This window comes from Mobula birostris, chromosome 10 (genome assembly GCF_030028105.1).
Source record: "Mobula birostris isolate sMobBir1 chromosome 10, sMobBir1.hap1, whole genome shotgun sequence".
NCBI classification, from domain to species: domain Eukaryota; kingdom Metazoa; phylum Chordata; class Chondrichthyes; order Myliobatiformes; family Myliobatidae; genus Mobula; species Mobula birostris.
Window position 1 is genome coordinate 92,392,024 of NC_092379.1, and position 16,892 is coordinate 92,408,915.

At 54.1% G+C, this 16,892-nt stretch overlaps 1 protein-coding gene across 2 annotated transcripts in view; it reads right to left on the reverse strand.

Annotated features, from left to right (window-relative positions):
* Positions 1–16,892, reverse strand: part of tmlhe (trimethyllysine hydroxylase, epsilon) — a 37,586-nt gene that overhangs the window by 18,352 nt on the left and 2,342 nt on the right. Inside the window, exons 2-4 of one of the 2 annotated variants that reach the window (XM_072270595.1) lie at positions 14,623–14,809; positions 3,103–3,279; positions 2,659–2,935 (exon numbers count right to left, since the gene is read on the reverse strand). In XM_072270595.1, the coding sequence (XP_072126696.1) occupies positions 2,659–2,935; positions 3,103–3,279; positions 14,623–14,806 (638 nt within the window). In that variant the 5' untranslated portion in view covers positions 14,807–14,809. Of the gene's footprint in view, positions 1–2,658; positions 2,936–3,102; positions 3,280–14,622; positions 14,813–16,892 lie in introns of both variants that reach the window. The other variant, XM_072270594.1, reaches the window with a different exon arrangement.

Genomic DNA, 16,892 nt, shown 5'->3' on the forward strand with positions numbered 1-16,892 from the left:
AATGTAGACAGCAACTCAAATACAATGCATTCTGGTTAATCGGTCCATCAGTTAATCAGGGAAATCACTTACTTGGGACAACTCTTAAAGAACAAAAACTAATTGAGAAAGTAGCCGACATTCCCTTTGTTTATGTGGGACAATATGCTGCTTAATTGCGACAGAAGACTGTTGCCAAACAGTTTCTATCCAGTGTCAGTTGCATTGAATTTGCTTGGCTGTTAGACACTACACTGTGCTCACAGCAAACAGTTTTTAAAATAGTATCAGCTGCATACATCTGTGTTCAAAAAGCAGTGATTTTTGTTACTGATAGTTGGCAAGAAATAAGCATTAAGACAACTTAGAATTGTTTTGCTCACTGTGGTTTCAAGTATTTAGGCTTGAAAATGCCAGAAATGGCCAGGAGTGAAACTGAACCAAATTTCACTACTTCAGGTTAAAAACTACAAAGAATTTGAAGATATATCGACAATCATCTTGAATGATAAAATGCAAATGAAAATTTGGTGGATGCATATGTCAAAAGCTTTGTATGAAGACAATCCATTATCTGTGCTAGGTGTCTGTACTAATTTTGTTCATTTACAGTCATCTAAAAGAACTCAGCAGTGTGTTTGCTGTCCGTCATATCCGACGATGACAGTGTAACCTGTGCGGGAGTGTTTGTAAAGCAAAGCTGTTGCACTGGAACAGATCCACTATCAACCTTGGACATATGGGTCCAGTGGTATGAATAGTCATCACAAACTGGGGTCTTTCTTGTTTGCACTGGACAACCATGACTTCTTCTGTACCTCATCATACCCTTTGCTCTCCATGAAGCTTTGCAGAAGCACCTTCCTGGCCGCTGGATCTTACTGTTGATCTCATCTGCCCAGTCAGCTAGAGGTGACTCACATGCTAGGACAAGCATGTTCCTATCTCACCAGGGTACAAGGTCACCAGCTACGCTCACCTGGTTTAGTCCTCCCGTCGAAGCGGTGTACTGGGGTGTGGCCGCTGTTATATGCAAACAGCTACTTGGAGCCAAAGGGGAGAGCCAGGTGTCCAGGAGGGACCAAAGGTGAGGAGCTGCCCCAAAATGAACACAACAAGCACCTTCAGAGGTGTTATCCCACTCTGGACACCCATACACTGGATAAATTCCTCCATCAAAAACTAATACACAGTTTTATAGTACTGTAATAGCATTGGTAGTTGGTTCCTTAAGGTTGTTGTAGGCCTGGGTGATAGTGGGGAAAAGCTCCAAATACCTAGTAAATGCCCCAAATGCTGTGCGCCTCCAACAGCCTCTGACCAAGTCCTGCTCCTGGCCTTCACGTGCGGTTTAGCTACTCAGCCTGCCAGAACAGTTTCTACTGACAGGAGAAGGGGCAAAGGCAGATTACTGGCAATTTCAAACCAATCGCTTCCAGCAAATGGGGCTTGTCGGCTGTGGTTGGCAGCTCGTCTTCTAGAAGGAAAACACTGATCTCAAACATCCGCTCCCTTGCAGTTATACCAACTCATGGGGAAGGATTTGGAAGTAAACACTGAGTAAAAATCCAGAGTTCCAGTCCTACACTGAACTTAATGCTGACTGGTACTCCTGCGACACTGCTGGTGCCAAACTCTGCTGTGCCTCTGGACTCATCCATGGAGAGGGAGAGTCTGCTCTGCGGGCAGCGGCTTGCTCTCCATATCGTCCTTCCCTGGCATGCACATCACAGACACAACATCCATGGTAGACTCCAACCAACAGACTACTTCTGACCATTGGTAGTGTTCTAATTTGCTCTGTATTTCATTAACATACAGAATGTTGCTCAATTAATTGGTAGTTTGTCTTTTTTTAAAAAATATAAACCTTTTTATTTCCATGAAACTTCCAGCTAATTGGAGGATTATTCATAGAGCTACCCACCTCTCTACTGTTTAATGATGATCCAATTAATTAAAAAGAATTTTATACAGTTTTCTTGCATGTTAGTTTTAAATCAGAATCTTGTATCTTACAACCACTTGCTATATTTTTCTGTTCAATCTTTTGAGTTACCTGCTCCTTTTGCCATATTTATGCTCATTATGGCCACTAGAAATGTTTTCTCCCTTTTCAACATGTCTTTTCAAGATTTTGTGCACCGATGAATTGAACTGAATTGACTTTATTTCTTACATCCTTCACATACATGAGGAGTAAAAATCTTTAAAATGCTGGAAACACTAAAAATGGCCAAGCAATATCTAGAGGTGGTTATTGTTTCATGTCAAAAGCCCTTTGGTGAAAATTTTGGGGGGAAGTGAAGGGAAACAAGTTTGTTTTAATTTGTAGAGAGGGTTGGGTTAGTCAAGAGGCAAGGATTATCAGGAACACAGTAGATAAAAAATATTGAGGGGAGTTATGATTCCAAGGCGTAATCTTCAATATCTACAAATTATAATTTATTGGTTATGAACTTAGGATCTCCCAAAATACTTTGTGGATAGCAAAAATCATAACTAGACACAAATAGGATACAATATCAACATGGATGACATTTGTGGGGATGAAACCAATTACCACATGCCCTCAAATTACAACTAATTATTGTTTGTACTGTCATCATCCTGGGGACTTGCCAAGCTTCAAAAACATGCCAAAAAGAATCAAAAAACATTCATATGAAAAAATGTTACCTGATCAAGCCAACACGCAGAGCTACAGCCTCTGTTGCCTCAAGGCTCACAGGAACTTCTTCAATAAAACAGACTCCATAAAGCAGGAAGGTCTCCAAGAAATGTTTTAGTTCCTCATCAGATTCCATCACAGCATTATAAGTAATATAAGGCATTTGTGCTTCTTTATAAACTGCAGCATTCCAAAGAATGCGCTTTTGAACAGTCTGCTTCCGGCCCTCAAAAGAATGGTTTACCAACCATGACAACCCATACTTGGTCATATGATTATCTGGCCCTACAAGTGAAAAGAGAAATATATCACATTAGTTAAATGCATGAAGTTACTGCATTATAAAGTACTGAGAATTTCAAGTTAAATTCATTCCAGAGAGAGGATAAAGCCTTTCCAGTAATGAAAATATATAACTGAAAGGAAAATCATGTACTGAAAGAGCAACTCACAAGTTATGTAGATAGTATCATTATCTGAACGTATGTTTATTGGCTTGATAGCCAAATCCACTTGGGCTGTATCTAGGCTCCGTTGATTAGTTTTTGAGTTGAAACATGATGCAGAGCGGCAATGATCCCGGAGCCAGACATAATCAAAACGCATCACCAAATCAGAATACTTCAATTCTGTAAGAGTAATAATAGGATTAACTCCAATTATCCTTCTACACCACCCACCTGAGTAGATTCATTCAGATACCAGTTAAATAAATGCAGATCGTAAACACAAAATATTCTGCAGATGCTGGGGTCAAAGCAACACTCACAACACACTGCAGAAACTCAGCAGGTGGGCAGCATCCGTGGAAACAATCAGTCAATAAATGCAGATATTGTGTAAACGTTGTGAGAGATGATAAAGCCACACTCAGGTTGGAGGAACAACACCTTATATTCCATCTGGGTAGCCTCCAACCTGATGGCATGAACATTGACTTCTCTAACCGCTAATGCCCCACCTCCCCCTCGTACCCCATCCGCTATATATTTATTGTGACAAGAATACACATAGCTGTCCTGTGCTGGCACCAGTGGAATCAGCAGTTGGTCTGCCACCTTCCTCAGGAGAGAGAGAGATAAGGAAAACAATGGAGCAGCACTTGGAGATGTTAATGAAGGGGAAGGAGAGCTGTCAAGATCGGCTCCCCCTTTGAACCCTGAACTGTTTGAAGTGATGGCCAGGCGATACCCCAGCAGGGGGATAAAAAGGGACAGGTTCGCTAAGGCAGGACGCACACACGACACCCGAGGTAACAAGACCCTGGAAGCGGTGCGTCTCTCACAAGTTGGTGGGAAGTACCGGGCCATAGATGCACAGAATGGAAAGGCACGATCGGCGGGAACCTGGTGTATGTCCACCCTTGCCTGAGTGCTGGGTTCACCGCAGAGAAATAATCGTATCTGGAAACGGAGGGGTCACGGTCGGTGACCTCAGATGACATCACAAAGGACTCGTCCAAAAGCTGACTGCGAAGGTCTGTGTGGAAGCCGTTTGAATATTCATTCGTTTTGCTCTCTCTCTCCTTCCCCCCACTGTCCATCTCCCACGGCAGCGATTACTGCGAACTGAACTGAACTAAATTGAACTGAACTTTGCGTCACTTTGAAACTGGTCATTCACCCCTAGACAACGATAGAGCTTGATTGATCCTGTTATCTTAATTCTGTGTACATGTATGTTTATCATTGCTGAACTGTTACATTCATTATCCTTTTGATTAGAGTACTGTGTTGCTTGTTTCTTTAATAAAACTTTGTTAGTTCTAGTAATCCAGACTCCAACTGAGTGATCCATTTCTGCTGGTTTGGCAACCCATTTATGGGGTACGTAACATTATATACACACATTCTTTCTCTCTCTCTCCTTTTTCTCCCTCTGTCCCTCTGACTCCTTGCCCATCCTCTGGGTTTCCCCCCCTCCCCCTTTTCCTTCTCCCTGGGCCTCCTGTCCCATGATCCTCTCATATCCCTTTTGCCAATCACCTGTCCAGCTCTTGGCTCCATCCCTCCCCCTCCTGTCTTCTCCTATCATTTTGGATCTCCCCCTCCCCCTCCCACTTTCAAATCTCTTACTAACTCGTCCTTCAGTTAGTCCTGACGAAGGGTCTCGGCCTGAAACTTCGACTGTACCCCTTCCTAGAGATGTTGCCTGGCCTGCTGCGTTCACCAGCAACTTTGATGTGTGTTGGTTCTGTAAATGTGTCACTTCACAGTTTTAATCACAGCAAGACTTGTTAAGTTTAGAATGTCATTGCCTCTTACAAAGCAAAACCAAGCAGCATAAATGTCACCACAGGTTTCACTTGCAGATAAGCTCACTGCCTTTTATGCTGACTTCCACTGAAAAAACATGGAGGCACCTTGGTGAACCCTCACAGCCCTCAACAGCCCTGTAATCTCGGCCCCTGAGGTAAGCATGAGAGCACAAGGGTGAACCTACAGAAGGCATCGGGCCCAGATGCATACCTGACCGAGTCCTAAAGGCCTGTGCTACTGAGGACATGTTTACAGATACCTTCAACCTTGCTTCAGCAATCTGAGCTACCCACCCACTTCAAGAAGGCATCAATCATACCAGTGCCCAGGAAGAACATGGTAGCCTGCCTCAATGATTATCATCCAGTAGCACTCACATTCACTGATAATCTGGTCCTGGCCCATTCTAATTTGCCTACTAACACAACAGATCAACAACAGATGCCATTTCATTGACCTTTCACTCAGCTGACAATAAAGGTGCATACATCAAGATTCTCTTCATTGACAACAGCTCAGCATTCAACACTATCCATTCCAAGTTCCAAGACCTGGTCTCGGTACCTCCCTATGCAAATGGATCTTCAATTTCTTCACTAGCTGACACCAGGCAATTCAGATTGGCAACATCTCCTCCGCACTCACCATAAGCATTATTGCACCACGGAGCAGTGTGCTAAGCCCCCTGCTCTACACACTTTATACTTATGGTTGTGTAGCTAAGTACAGATACAATGCCCACATTTAAATCTGACAATACCACTTTTGGCCGATTCAAAGAAAGGGACAAATCAGCATTTAGGAGGGAGTTTGAAAATCTGGTTGAGTGGCACCCCAACAACAGCCCAAGCAAAACCAGACATTTGATTGTCAACTACAGGAGGAAGAAGCTGGAAGCCCTGAACCATTCTCAGAGGATCGGAGGTGAAGAATGCAAGTAGCTTTAGATATCAGAGGATCTGTCCTGGGACCAGCACACAAGTGCCATCACAAATTGTCAGCAGCACCTCTACTTTCTTAGGAACTTGTATAGATTTAGCATGTGATCTAAAACTTTGACAAACTTCCATAGGTGCAAGGTGGAGTATCCTAACAGGTTGCAACATGGCCTAGTATGGAAATATTAAATCTCAAAGAACAGGAGAGTCTACAGAAAGCAGTGGACACAGTCCACTCCATCACAGGCAAAACTTTCCCACCACTGCCACAAGAAAACAGCATAAAAAGACCCCCACCATCCAGACCATTCTCACATCTCACTCCTAACCATTGGGGAGGAGGAAGTGAAGCCTTTGATCCCACACCACCATGTTCAGGAACAATTATTCCCATCTGGCTCTTGAACTACATTCACCACTACTTTAAACTAATTCCATGACATGCCATGACACACTTTCAAGTACCCTTTACAACTCCTGTTCTCGGTATTATTTTTATTCCCAAAGCTTGTCCTCTTTTGCACTTCGTATTTGTCAACTTTGTTCCAGTAGAGTTTTTCATAAAATCCTATTGGATTTCTTTTTCCCTTCCAGTAAATCACAAGATAGTATTCGGTAACATATACATACTTAAGTGATTGATAAGTTCGTGGCCTAAGGTAGAAGGAGTCAATTTTAGAAAACCTAGCACATTTATTTTTCAACATAGTCCCCTCCTACATTTACACACTTAGTCCAGCGGTCGTGGAGCATACGGATCTTGGACCTCCAGAAAGTGTCCGCAGCAGGGGTGATTGATAAGTTTGTGACCTAAGGTAGAAGGAGATGAGTTATACAACTCTGGTTACATGCACATGCAGGTCAACTCTGAGTGATTACGCAGAAAGTTTGAAGTTAATAACTCATCTCCTTCTACCTTAGACCACAAACTTATCAATCACCCCAGATGAGTTATGAGAGTACACTGACTGGTTGCACCATGGCCTGATATGGAAACACCAATATCTTTGAATGGAAAAGCCTATAAAAGATAGTGGATACAGCCTAGTCCATCACAAAATAACCGAGTACATTTACAAGGAGTATTGTGGCAGGAAAGCAGCATCCATCATCAAGGAAACCCAAAGGGCAGAACCCCCCTCTTCTTACTGCAGCCATCAGGAAGGAGGTACAGGAGCCTTATGTCCCACACCACCAGGTCAAGAACAGTTATACACCTCAACCATCAGGCTCCTCGATCAGAGTGGGTAATAAGTTCAAGTTCATTGTCGTCTGACTATACATACATACATACATATAACCAAACAAAAAACCATTCCGCTGGACTACTGTCATAGTCCGGTCCGTGAAGTCCATATTCCGGTTCACGGTCCGGTCCATCGACCCTTGCTCCAGGTTTTCCTATCTACCCTGTTTCTGTCCTTGTTGAGCTCTAATTGAGGCAGCTGATGCTCGTTGGGGCCGGCTGCATAAATACCTTCAGAGACCAGGGTGTGGCTGCTGGATTGTTCTTGTCCTTACTCCTTGTATCCCTTTCTCTGCCTCCTGTTTCCTTGCCTGAAGCCCTGCCTTGTCTTGCTGGTAACTCTCACCTTGCCTGAAGTTCTTGTCTTGCCTTGCCTGTAGCCTTGCCTTACTGCATCCTGCCCAGGAGGGGCCAAGCCTCGCCTCAAGTCTCCTGCCTCCAGCCTCACCTCACGTCGTCTCCTGCCCCCAGCCTCGCCTCACCTCAAGTCTCCTGCCTCCAGACTCCAGCCTCGCCTCGTCTCTTGCCTAGCCCCTAGACTGAAGACTCCAGCCTCCTATCTAGCCCCGAGTCTGAAGACTCTAGCCTCTTGCCAAGCCAAGTCTCTAACCTCTAGCCTCAAGCTTCAAGCCTGTAGATTTCTGCCTCATCCTGCCTGCCTGCCAAGCCTCGTCCTTGCCTAGTTCTGGGGTCCGAGCCAGAGGCAAGACCCAGGTACTGGGTCCTTGTCCAGTTTCTGGCTTGGAGTCCAAGCCCGGGCTCCTAGCTCTTTTGTCCAGTCCTGTTCCAGGTTCCTGGTTTTCCTGTCCATGTGCTTGCCATCACCCTGTATCCTAGTCCTGTCCCTAGTACTTCAGTGTTTGTGTCTTGCACTTGGGTCCGTTCCCAGCTGTGCCCTTATGACAGAACAATCCAGCCAACCATGGACCCAGCGACACAGACACTGTCGTTTTCCTCTTACCACCCGGAAATCCTTTCTGTTACATACCCTCCCACCCACCCGGGTTGTCCATAGTCTGGATACCCTGTTTGGTCACCCGGAGACTCCCGTGGGGGGGGGGGGGGTGGCGGGGGTGGTGGTACCATCATAGTTCGGTCCATGAAGCCCATATTCCGGTTCACGGTCCGGTCCATCGACCCTTGCTCCAGGTTTTCCTGTCTACCCTGTTTCTGTTCTTGTTGAGCTCTAATTGAGGCAGCTGATGCTCGTTGGGGCTGGCTGCATAAATACCTCCAGAGACCAGGGTATGGCTGAGGATTGTTCTTGTCCTTACTCCTTGTATCCCTTCCTCTGCCTTCTGTTTCCTCGCCTGAAGCCCTGCCTTGTCTTGTCGGTAACTCTCGCCTTGCCTGAAGTTCTGTCTCGCCTTGCTTTGCCAGTAGCCTTGCCTTGTCTTGCTGTCTGGTCCTGGAGCCACCCTGTACCTGGCTCCTTTCCTGTCCCTTGCCTCCGCCCAGGTAAGCCAAGCCGTCTTGCCGTTACCTACGGTTGGTTCTGTCCCTTCCTGTCCCTTGCCTCTGTCGGGTGGTGATCCGCGCCCTGTCCAGGAGGAGCCAAGCCTCGCCTCAAGTCTCCAGTCTCCAGCCTCGCCTCGTCTCCAGCCTCGCCTCACCTCAAGTCTCCTGCCTCCAGCCTCACCTCAAGTCTCCTGCCTCCAGCCTCACCTCAAGTCTCCAGTCTCCAGTCTCCAGCCTCGCCTCGTCTCCAGTCTCCAGCCTCGCCTCGTCTCCTGCCTCCAGCCTCGCCTCGTCTCCTGCCTCCAGCCTCGCCTCGTCTCCTACCTCCAGCCTCGCCTCGTCTCCTGCCTCCAGCCTCGCCTCGTCTCCGGCCTCCAGCCTCGCCTCGTCTCCGGCCTCCAGCCTCGCCTCGTCTCCTGCCTCCAGCCTCGTCTCCTGCCTCCAGCCTCGCCTCCTGCCTCCCGCCTCGCCTCCCGCCTCGCCTCCCGCCTCGCCTCCCGCCTCGCCCCGCGCCTCGCCCCGCGCTTCGCCCCGCGCCCCGCGCCTCGCCTCGCCCCGCGCCCCGCCTCGGCCCGCGCCTCGCCCCGCGCCTCGCATCCTGCCTCGCCTCGCCTCCCCTCGCCTCGCGCCTCCGGCCCTCGCCTCCCCTCGCCTCGCGCCTCCGGCCCTCGCCTCCCCTCGCCTCGCGCCTCCGGCCCTCGCATCCCCTCGCCTCGCGCCTCCTGCCTCCAGCCTCGCCTCCCGCCTCGCCCCGCGCCTCGCCCCCGCGCCTCGCCCCCCGCCTCGCCCCCCGCCTCGCCCCCCGCCTCGCCCCCCGCCTCCCGCCTCGCCTCCCGCCTCGCCTCGCCTCCCGCCTCGCCCCGCGCCTCGCCTCGCCCCGCGCCCCGCCTCGCCCCGCACCTCGCCCCGCGCCCCGCCTCGCCCCGCACCTCGCCTCCTGCCTCGCCTCGCCTCCCCTCGCCTCGCGCCTCCGGCCCTCGCCTCCCCTCGCCTCGCGCCTCCGGCCCTCGCATCCCCTCGCCTCGCGCCTCCTGCCTCCAGCCTCGCCTCCCGCCTCGCCCCCGCGCCTCGCCCCCCGCCTCGCCTCCCGCCTCGCCCCCGCGCCTCGCCCCCCGCCTCGCCCCCCCGCCTCGCCCCCCCGCCTCGCCCCGCGCCTCGCCCCGCGCCTCGCCCCCCGCCTCGCCCCCCGCCTCGCCCCCCGCCTCGCCCCCCGCCCCCCGCCTCGCCTCCCGCCTCGCCTCCCGCCCCGCCTCGCCTCCCGCCCCGCCTCGCCTCCCGCCTCCCGCCTCCCGCCTCGCCTCGCCTCCCGCCTCGCCTCGCCTCGCCTCGCCTCCCGCCTCCCCTCGCCTCCCCTCGCCTCGCCTCGCCTCGCCTCGCCTCGCGCCTCCGGCCCTCGCATCCCCTCGCCTCGCGCCTCCTGCCTCCAGCCTCGCCTCGCCCCCCGCCTCGCCCCGCCCCCCCGCCTCGCCCCGCCCCCCCGCCTCCCCTCCCCCCGCCTCCCCTCCCCTCGCCTCCCCTCCCCTCGCCTCCCCTCCCCTCCCCTCCCCTCCCCTCCCCTCGCCTCCCCTCCCCTCGCCTCCCCTCCCCTCGCCTCCCCTCCCCTCGCCTCCCCTCCCCTCCCCTCCCCTCCCCTCCCCTCCCCTCCCCTCCCCTCCCCTCCTGCCCTCGCCTCGCGCCTCCGGCCTCGCCTCCTGCCCTCGCCTCGCGCCTCCGGCCTCGCCTCCTGCCCTCGCCTCGCGCCTCCGGCCTCGCCTCCTGCCCTCGCCTCGCGCCTCCGGCCTCGCCTCCTGCCCTCGCCTCGCGCCTCCTGCCCTCGCCTCGCGCCTCCTGCCCTCGCCTCGCGCCTCCGCCCTCGCCTCGCGCCTCCGCCCTCGCCTCGCGCCTCCGCCCTCGCCTCGCGCCTCCGCCCTCGCCTCGCGCCTCCGCCCTCGCCTCGCGCCTCCGCCCTCGCCTCGCGCCCCCTCGCCTCGCGCCCCCGCGCCTCGCCCCCCGCCTCGCCCCCCGCCTCGCCCCCCGCCTCGCCCCGCGCCTCGCCCCCCGCCTCGCCCCCCGCCTCGCCTCCCGCCCCCCGCCTCGCCTCCCGCCCCCCGCCTCGCCTCCCGCCCCCCGCCTCGCCTCCCGCCCCCCGCCTCGCCTCCCGCCCCCCGCCTCGCCTCGCCTCCCGCCTCGCCTCGCCTCCCGCCTCGCCTCCCGCCCCGCCTCGCCTCCCGCCTCCCGCCTCGCCTCCCGCCTCGCCTCCCGCCTCGCCTCCCCTCGCCTCGCCTCCCGCCTCGCCTCCCGCCTCGCCTCGCCTCCCGCCTCGCCTCCCGCCTCGCCTCCCGCCTCGCCTCCCGCCTCGCCTCCCGCCTCGCCTCCCGCCTCGCCTCGCCTCGCCTCGCCTCGCGCCTCCGGCCCTCGCATCCCCTCGCCTCGCGCCTCCTGCCTCCAGCCTCGCCCCGCCCCCCGCCTCGCCCCGCCCCCCGCCTCGCCCCGCCCCCCGCCTCGCCCCGCCCCCCGCCTCGCCCCGCCCCCCGCCTCGCCCCGCCCCCCCGCCTCGCCCCGCCTCCCCTCCCCGCCTCCCCTCCCCGCCTCCCCTCCCCGCCTCCCCTCCCCGCCTCCCCTCCCCGCCTCCCCTCCCCTCGCCTCCCCGCGCCTCCCCTCGCCTCGCGCCTCCGGCCTCGCCTCCTGCCCTCGCCTCGCGCCTCCGGCCTCGCCTCCTGCCCTCGCCTCGCGCCTCCGGCCTCGCCTCCTGCCCTCGCCTCGCGCCTCCGGCCTCGCCTCGCGCCTCCGGCCTCGCCTCGCGCCTCCTGCCCTCGCCTCGCGCCTCCTGCCCTCGCCTCGCGCCTCCTGCCCTCGCCTCGCGCCTCCGGCCTCGCCTCCTGCCCTCGCCTCGCGCCTCCGGCCTCGCCTCCTGCCCTCGCCTCGCGCCTCCGGCCTCGCCTCCTGCCCTCGCCTCGCGCCTCCGGCCTCGCCTCCTGCCCTCGCCTCGCGCCTCCGCCCTCGCCTCGCGCCTCCGCCCTCGCCTCGCGCCTCCGCCCTCGCCTCGCGCCTCCGCCCTCGCCTCGCGCCTCCGCCCTCGCCTCGCGCCTCCGCCCTCGCCTCCGCCCTCGCCTCGCGCCTCCGCCCTCGCCTCCTGCCCTCGCCTCGCGCCTCCAGCCCTCGCATCCCCTCGCCTCCTGCCCTCGCCTCCTGCCCTCGCCTCCTGCCCTCGCCTCCAGCCTCGCTCCAGCCCTCGCCTCCAGCCTCGCCTCGCGCCTCCAGCCTCGCCTCCAGCCTCGCCTCGCGCCTCCAGCCTCGCCTCCAGCCTCGCCTCGCGCCTCCAGCCTCGCCTCCAGCCTCGCCTCGCGCCTCCAGCCCTCGCATCCCCTCGCCTCGCGCCTCCAGCCCTCGCATCCCCTCGCCTCCTGCCCTCGCCTCCTGCCCTCGCCTCCTGCCTCCAGCCCTCGCCTCCAGCCCTCGCCTCCAGCCCTCGCCTCCAGCCCTCGCCTCCAGCCCTCGCCTCCAGCCCTCGCCTCCTGCCCTCGCCTCCTGCCCTCGCCTCCAGCCTCGCCTCCTGCCCTCGCCTCCTGCCCTCGCCTCCTGCCCTCGCATCCCCTCGCCTCCAGCCCTCGCATCCCCTCGCCTCCAGCCCTCGCATCCCCTCGCCTCCAGCCCTCGCATCCCCTCGCCTCCAGCCCTCGCATCCCCTCGCCTCCAGCCTCGCGCCTCGCCTCCAGCCTCGCGCCTCGCCTCCAGCCTCCAGCCTCGCCCCTCGCCTCCAGCCTCGCCTCCAGCCCTCGCATCCCCTCGCCTCCAGCCCTCGCATCCCCTCGCCTCCAGCCCTCGCATCCCCTCGCCTCCAGCCCTCGCATCCCCTCGCCTCCAGCCCTCGCATCCCCTCGCCTCCAGCCCTCGCATCCCCTCGCCTCCAGCCCTCGCATCCCCTCGCCTCCAGCCCTCGCATCCCCTCGCCTCCAGCCCTCGCATCCCCTCGCCTCCAGCCCTCGCATCCCCTCGCCTCCAGCCCTCGCATCCCCTCGCCTCCAGCCCTCGCCTCCAGCCTCCAGCCTCGCCCCTCGCCTCCAGCCCTCGCATCCCCTCGCCTCCAGCCCTCGCATCCCCTCGCCTCCAGCCCTCGCATCCCCTCGCCTCCAGCCCTCGCATCCCCTCGCCTCCAGCCCTCGCGCCTCGCCTCCAGCCCTCGCGCCTCGCCTCGTCTCCTGCCTCCAGCCTCGCGCCTCGCCTCGTCTCCTGCCTCCAGCCTCGCGCCTCGCCTCGTCTCCTGCCTCCAGCCTCGCGCCTCGCCTCGTCTCCTGCCTCCAGCCTCGCGCCTCGCCTCGCCTCCAGCCTCCAGCCTCGCGCCTCGCCTCGCCTCCTGCCTCCAGCCTCGCGCCTCGCCTCGCCTCCAGCCTCCAGCCTCGCCCCTCCAGCCTCGCGCCTCGCCTCCAGCCCTCGCATCCCCTCGCCTCCAGCCCTCGCATCCCCTCGCCTCCAGCCCTCGCATCCCCTCGCCTCCAGCCCTCGCATCCCCTCGCCTCCAGCCCTCGCATCCCCTCGCCTCCAGCCCTCGCATCCCCTCGCCTCCAGCCCTCGCGCCTCGCCTCCAGCCCTCGCGCCTCGCCTCCAGCCTCGCGCCTCGCCTCGTCTCCTGCCTCCAGCCTCGCGCCTCGCCTCGTCTCCTGCCTCCAGCCTCGCGCCTCGCCTCGTCTCCTGCCTCCAGCCTCGCGCCTCGCCTCGTCTCCTGCCTCCAGCCTCGCGCCTCGCCTCGTCTCCTGCCTCCAGCCTCGCGCCTCGCCTCGTCTCCTGCCTCCAGCCTCGCGCCTCGCCTCGTCTCCTGCCTCCAGCCTCGCGCCTCGCCTCCAGCCTCGCGCCTCGCCTCCAGCCTCGCGCCTCGCCTCCAGCCTCGCCTGGCCTCGCCTCCAGCCTCGCCTGGCCTCGTCTCCTGCCTCCAGCCTCGCCTCGTCTCCTGCCTAGCCCCTAGACTGAAGACTCCACCCCTTAGCCTGAAGTCTCTAGCCTCTTGCCAAGCCAAGTCTCTAGCTTCAAGCTTCAAGCCTGTAGATTTCTGCCTCATCCTGCCTGCCTGCCAAGCCTCATCCTTGCCTAGTTCTGGGGTCCGAGCCAGAGGCAAGACCCAGGTACTGGGTCCTTGTCCAGTCTCTGGCTTGGAGTCCAAGCCCGGGCTCCTAGCTCTTTTGTCCAGTCCTGTTCCAGGTTCCTGGTTTTCCTGTCCATGTGCTTGCCATCACCCTGTATCCTAGTCCTGTCCCTAGTACTTCAGTGTCTGTGCACTTGGGTCCGTTCCCAGCTGTGCCCTTCTGACAACTACAGTGCATCTACCAAACATGTCAGAGCACACGAAACAAAATATTACCACAAGTTACTAAAATATAATTCAAAACGCATGCAGATAAATAGTAAATAGCTCGCTATCCTAGTGACGAGCCCTCGGTGGCAACAGGGTATTCGATGGTGTCACAGTCAGAGGGAAGAAGCTGTTACCTAGTCCTGATGCTTACCCCAACACTAAGCTGATTCCACAAGCTATGGACTCACTTTCAAGGATGCTATAACTCATGCTCTCATTATTTATTAAATATCTGTTATTACTTTGTTTTTGTATTTGGACAATTTGTTGTCTTTTGCACATTGGCTGTTTGTCCGCCTGTGTGTGGTTTTTATTTATTCTATAGTGTTTCATTGTATTTACTGCAAATGCCCACAAGAAAATGAATGTGAGGGTTATGCACTTTGAATACAGCAAGGTGAAGGAGAGAGGAAAAGGGGCTAAAGGACAGATAAAGAGAATGACAACAATGGCAGTTCAGATAAAATACAGGACATCGCTACCACTCAAATAATAAAAAACAGGCAGATCTGGAACTCTCTGCCTGGAAGTTTAGTAGAAAGAATTAAATTGGGGCCTTTAAAAGGGGAAAGAGAAGAAAAATTAAATTACAGAGTTCTATGAAAAGTACAAAAGGAAAAGTGGAATTATTACAGATCAGACGGAAGTACAATTCCAAAAAAAAGGTATTTTAGAAAATCTGATCAAGAACGATCTGTATTAATTCTTTCATCCAATCTGAAGTAAAGTGACTTTTGGTACATTACCCAAGTGTTTATCATGCATCAACCACGAACAGTTCAGAGAGTCTGAAACACCATGATGACACCATCGTACAGTTATTGAAGGTAAAAGCTGCTTTATGTAACTTTGCCATGGTCTCCATCCTTGAACATCAGTCTTCAGATGCCGTACACTGATACCCAGACGCAGTAAGTGGTTTAAAGACATTTCCTGCTGTGAGAATGGGTTCGAAGCAGAGGAAAAAAAAAATGAAGTTTACATAAGAATTTTCTACTCCAAAGGTACACAGTGTTAGCAAAATGCACATTCAGAAATTGGACCAGGGAATGCAAGACTTTTAAGTGGTGATTTGTTCACATGTTAAGGGGAATATAGGTAAGCTTTCCATTGGTTTGAGTGTTTAGGATTAGGTGACAGACCAAAATTCATGCTGGGCCTTTTAAGGAATGATGTTTGGAAATTTCTGCAAAGCAAGTGGAACTCTTTCACAGATGTTGGGTCATCTGGTAATTTTTAAGTCAGCATGAAAACAAAAGGAAGAACAGAAAGATCATATTAGAGTACCCCTCAACTTATTACAATGCATAATAAGAAATAAATGGCCTCGTCTAAATTAAGTTCTCGCACTATTCCAAGAATCAAGTCAAACAAAAATTTCTAAAAGTACATTTCTAGAAGCATTAGAAAGGTTTTACTGAAGTGATATTGTTTGGCAGTAATAATTGCAAATATTCAGAACCTAAACACATCACATGTAAAATTTAACATTTAAATAATATTCAAGTGAAGAAAATGTTAATAGAAATATGCTTGCTTGTACCCGAAATCAATTGATGTGCCCAAGATCAATACTTACCTTCCAAATCAAAAAACTATTTTTCATCTCTGTCCTGCTCGTATTCCCCCTTTCCCTTGGTCTACATTGGCCGCGAACTCTTCAGCCATTGTTACTAACCATAGGAATCTATTTCTAAATCTTTGCCTTGCTCCATTTATTAATTTCAGAAGCCCCTACGCAACAGTTCACCTATTCCTCCAGTCCCTCGTTTTCTTCATCTTCTCTTCCCCCATCTCCTGATCTTTATTGGGAAGTATTTTGTGATGCTTTGCCTAGTCAAGGATGCACTCCAAGTGATCACAATGCAATTTATGACATTACCAGAGGGTATTACATGTGCTGATTTCAAAGCATGACTACAGCCTTTGTTCAATGTAATGCTAAGCACTCAGTGAAACCTAACTACCCAGAAATGGTTATGTTCTCTGCAGTATCATCTTTTACTTATTTAAAAACATCAGTGTGGAGCAACAAACAGTTGATAACAAGCTGCAATTCACAGCTGTATTTAATACATGTTTAAAAAACTGAAGCACAATTATATGGAACTACAGACTAATAACCCAGAAAATATGCACTAAATTCCCCAAGTGGCCCTATGAGATTAACAATCCAAATGTTGTTAAAACGAGAAATGCAAAGTTGATGTTGATAAAAGCAAATGTGGTAGTCATACACCATGGTAGATGGCTGGAACAGACCACCAGGTATGATAACAACATCTGAGACATGATTGTTGCTGTTCCTCTCTGCGCCTTGTGCCGCATCAGGCTACAACCTTGCCGCTTCTTTAGGGTTTGTCTGTTTTTCCACAAGGCCAAGTTGCCAGCTCAACGCTCAACCCAGCACAGTTGGGAAGCACGCAAGGAGCCGGCCAGATTCGAACCTGGGACCACTTGCCTTGAAGTCCAGTGCTGATGCCACTACACCACCAGTCAGATGCATGAACAGACAGTGAGTAGAGCAGGGCTTCCCAACCTAGGGTCCACAGACTCTGTCCATGGAATAACAAAGGTTGGGAACCCCTGCAATACTGATTACTTGTAGGCCAATGGGATTAATTTAATTTGGCATCATGGTCAGGGGAGATGTGATGGATTGAAGAGCCTGTTCCAGTGCTGTACTTTTCGATCCATCTTCAATGAAAAATGTACCTTTCATATGATCTTAACCAGTCTGCTTAGAATAAAGTTAGCTCTTTTTGCAAACTGTCATTCCATGCCCTAGCAATTTGCTTTTCGCAACCCACTTAAATGCCTGAACATTCTGTTACAATGAAACCATTAAAAATTATGGATTTTGCAACTAAATTCATTATGCAGACTGCAACTGTTTAATACAAGCCCATCATCAGTTTTGGTCACCTTTGGATGGGCAAAAGAGCATTAAACTTGTCAGCATTGTCATATACTGTTATACTACTTTGTATTCTAAGGCAAAAAAAAACTTTTGTAC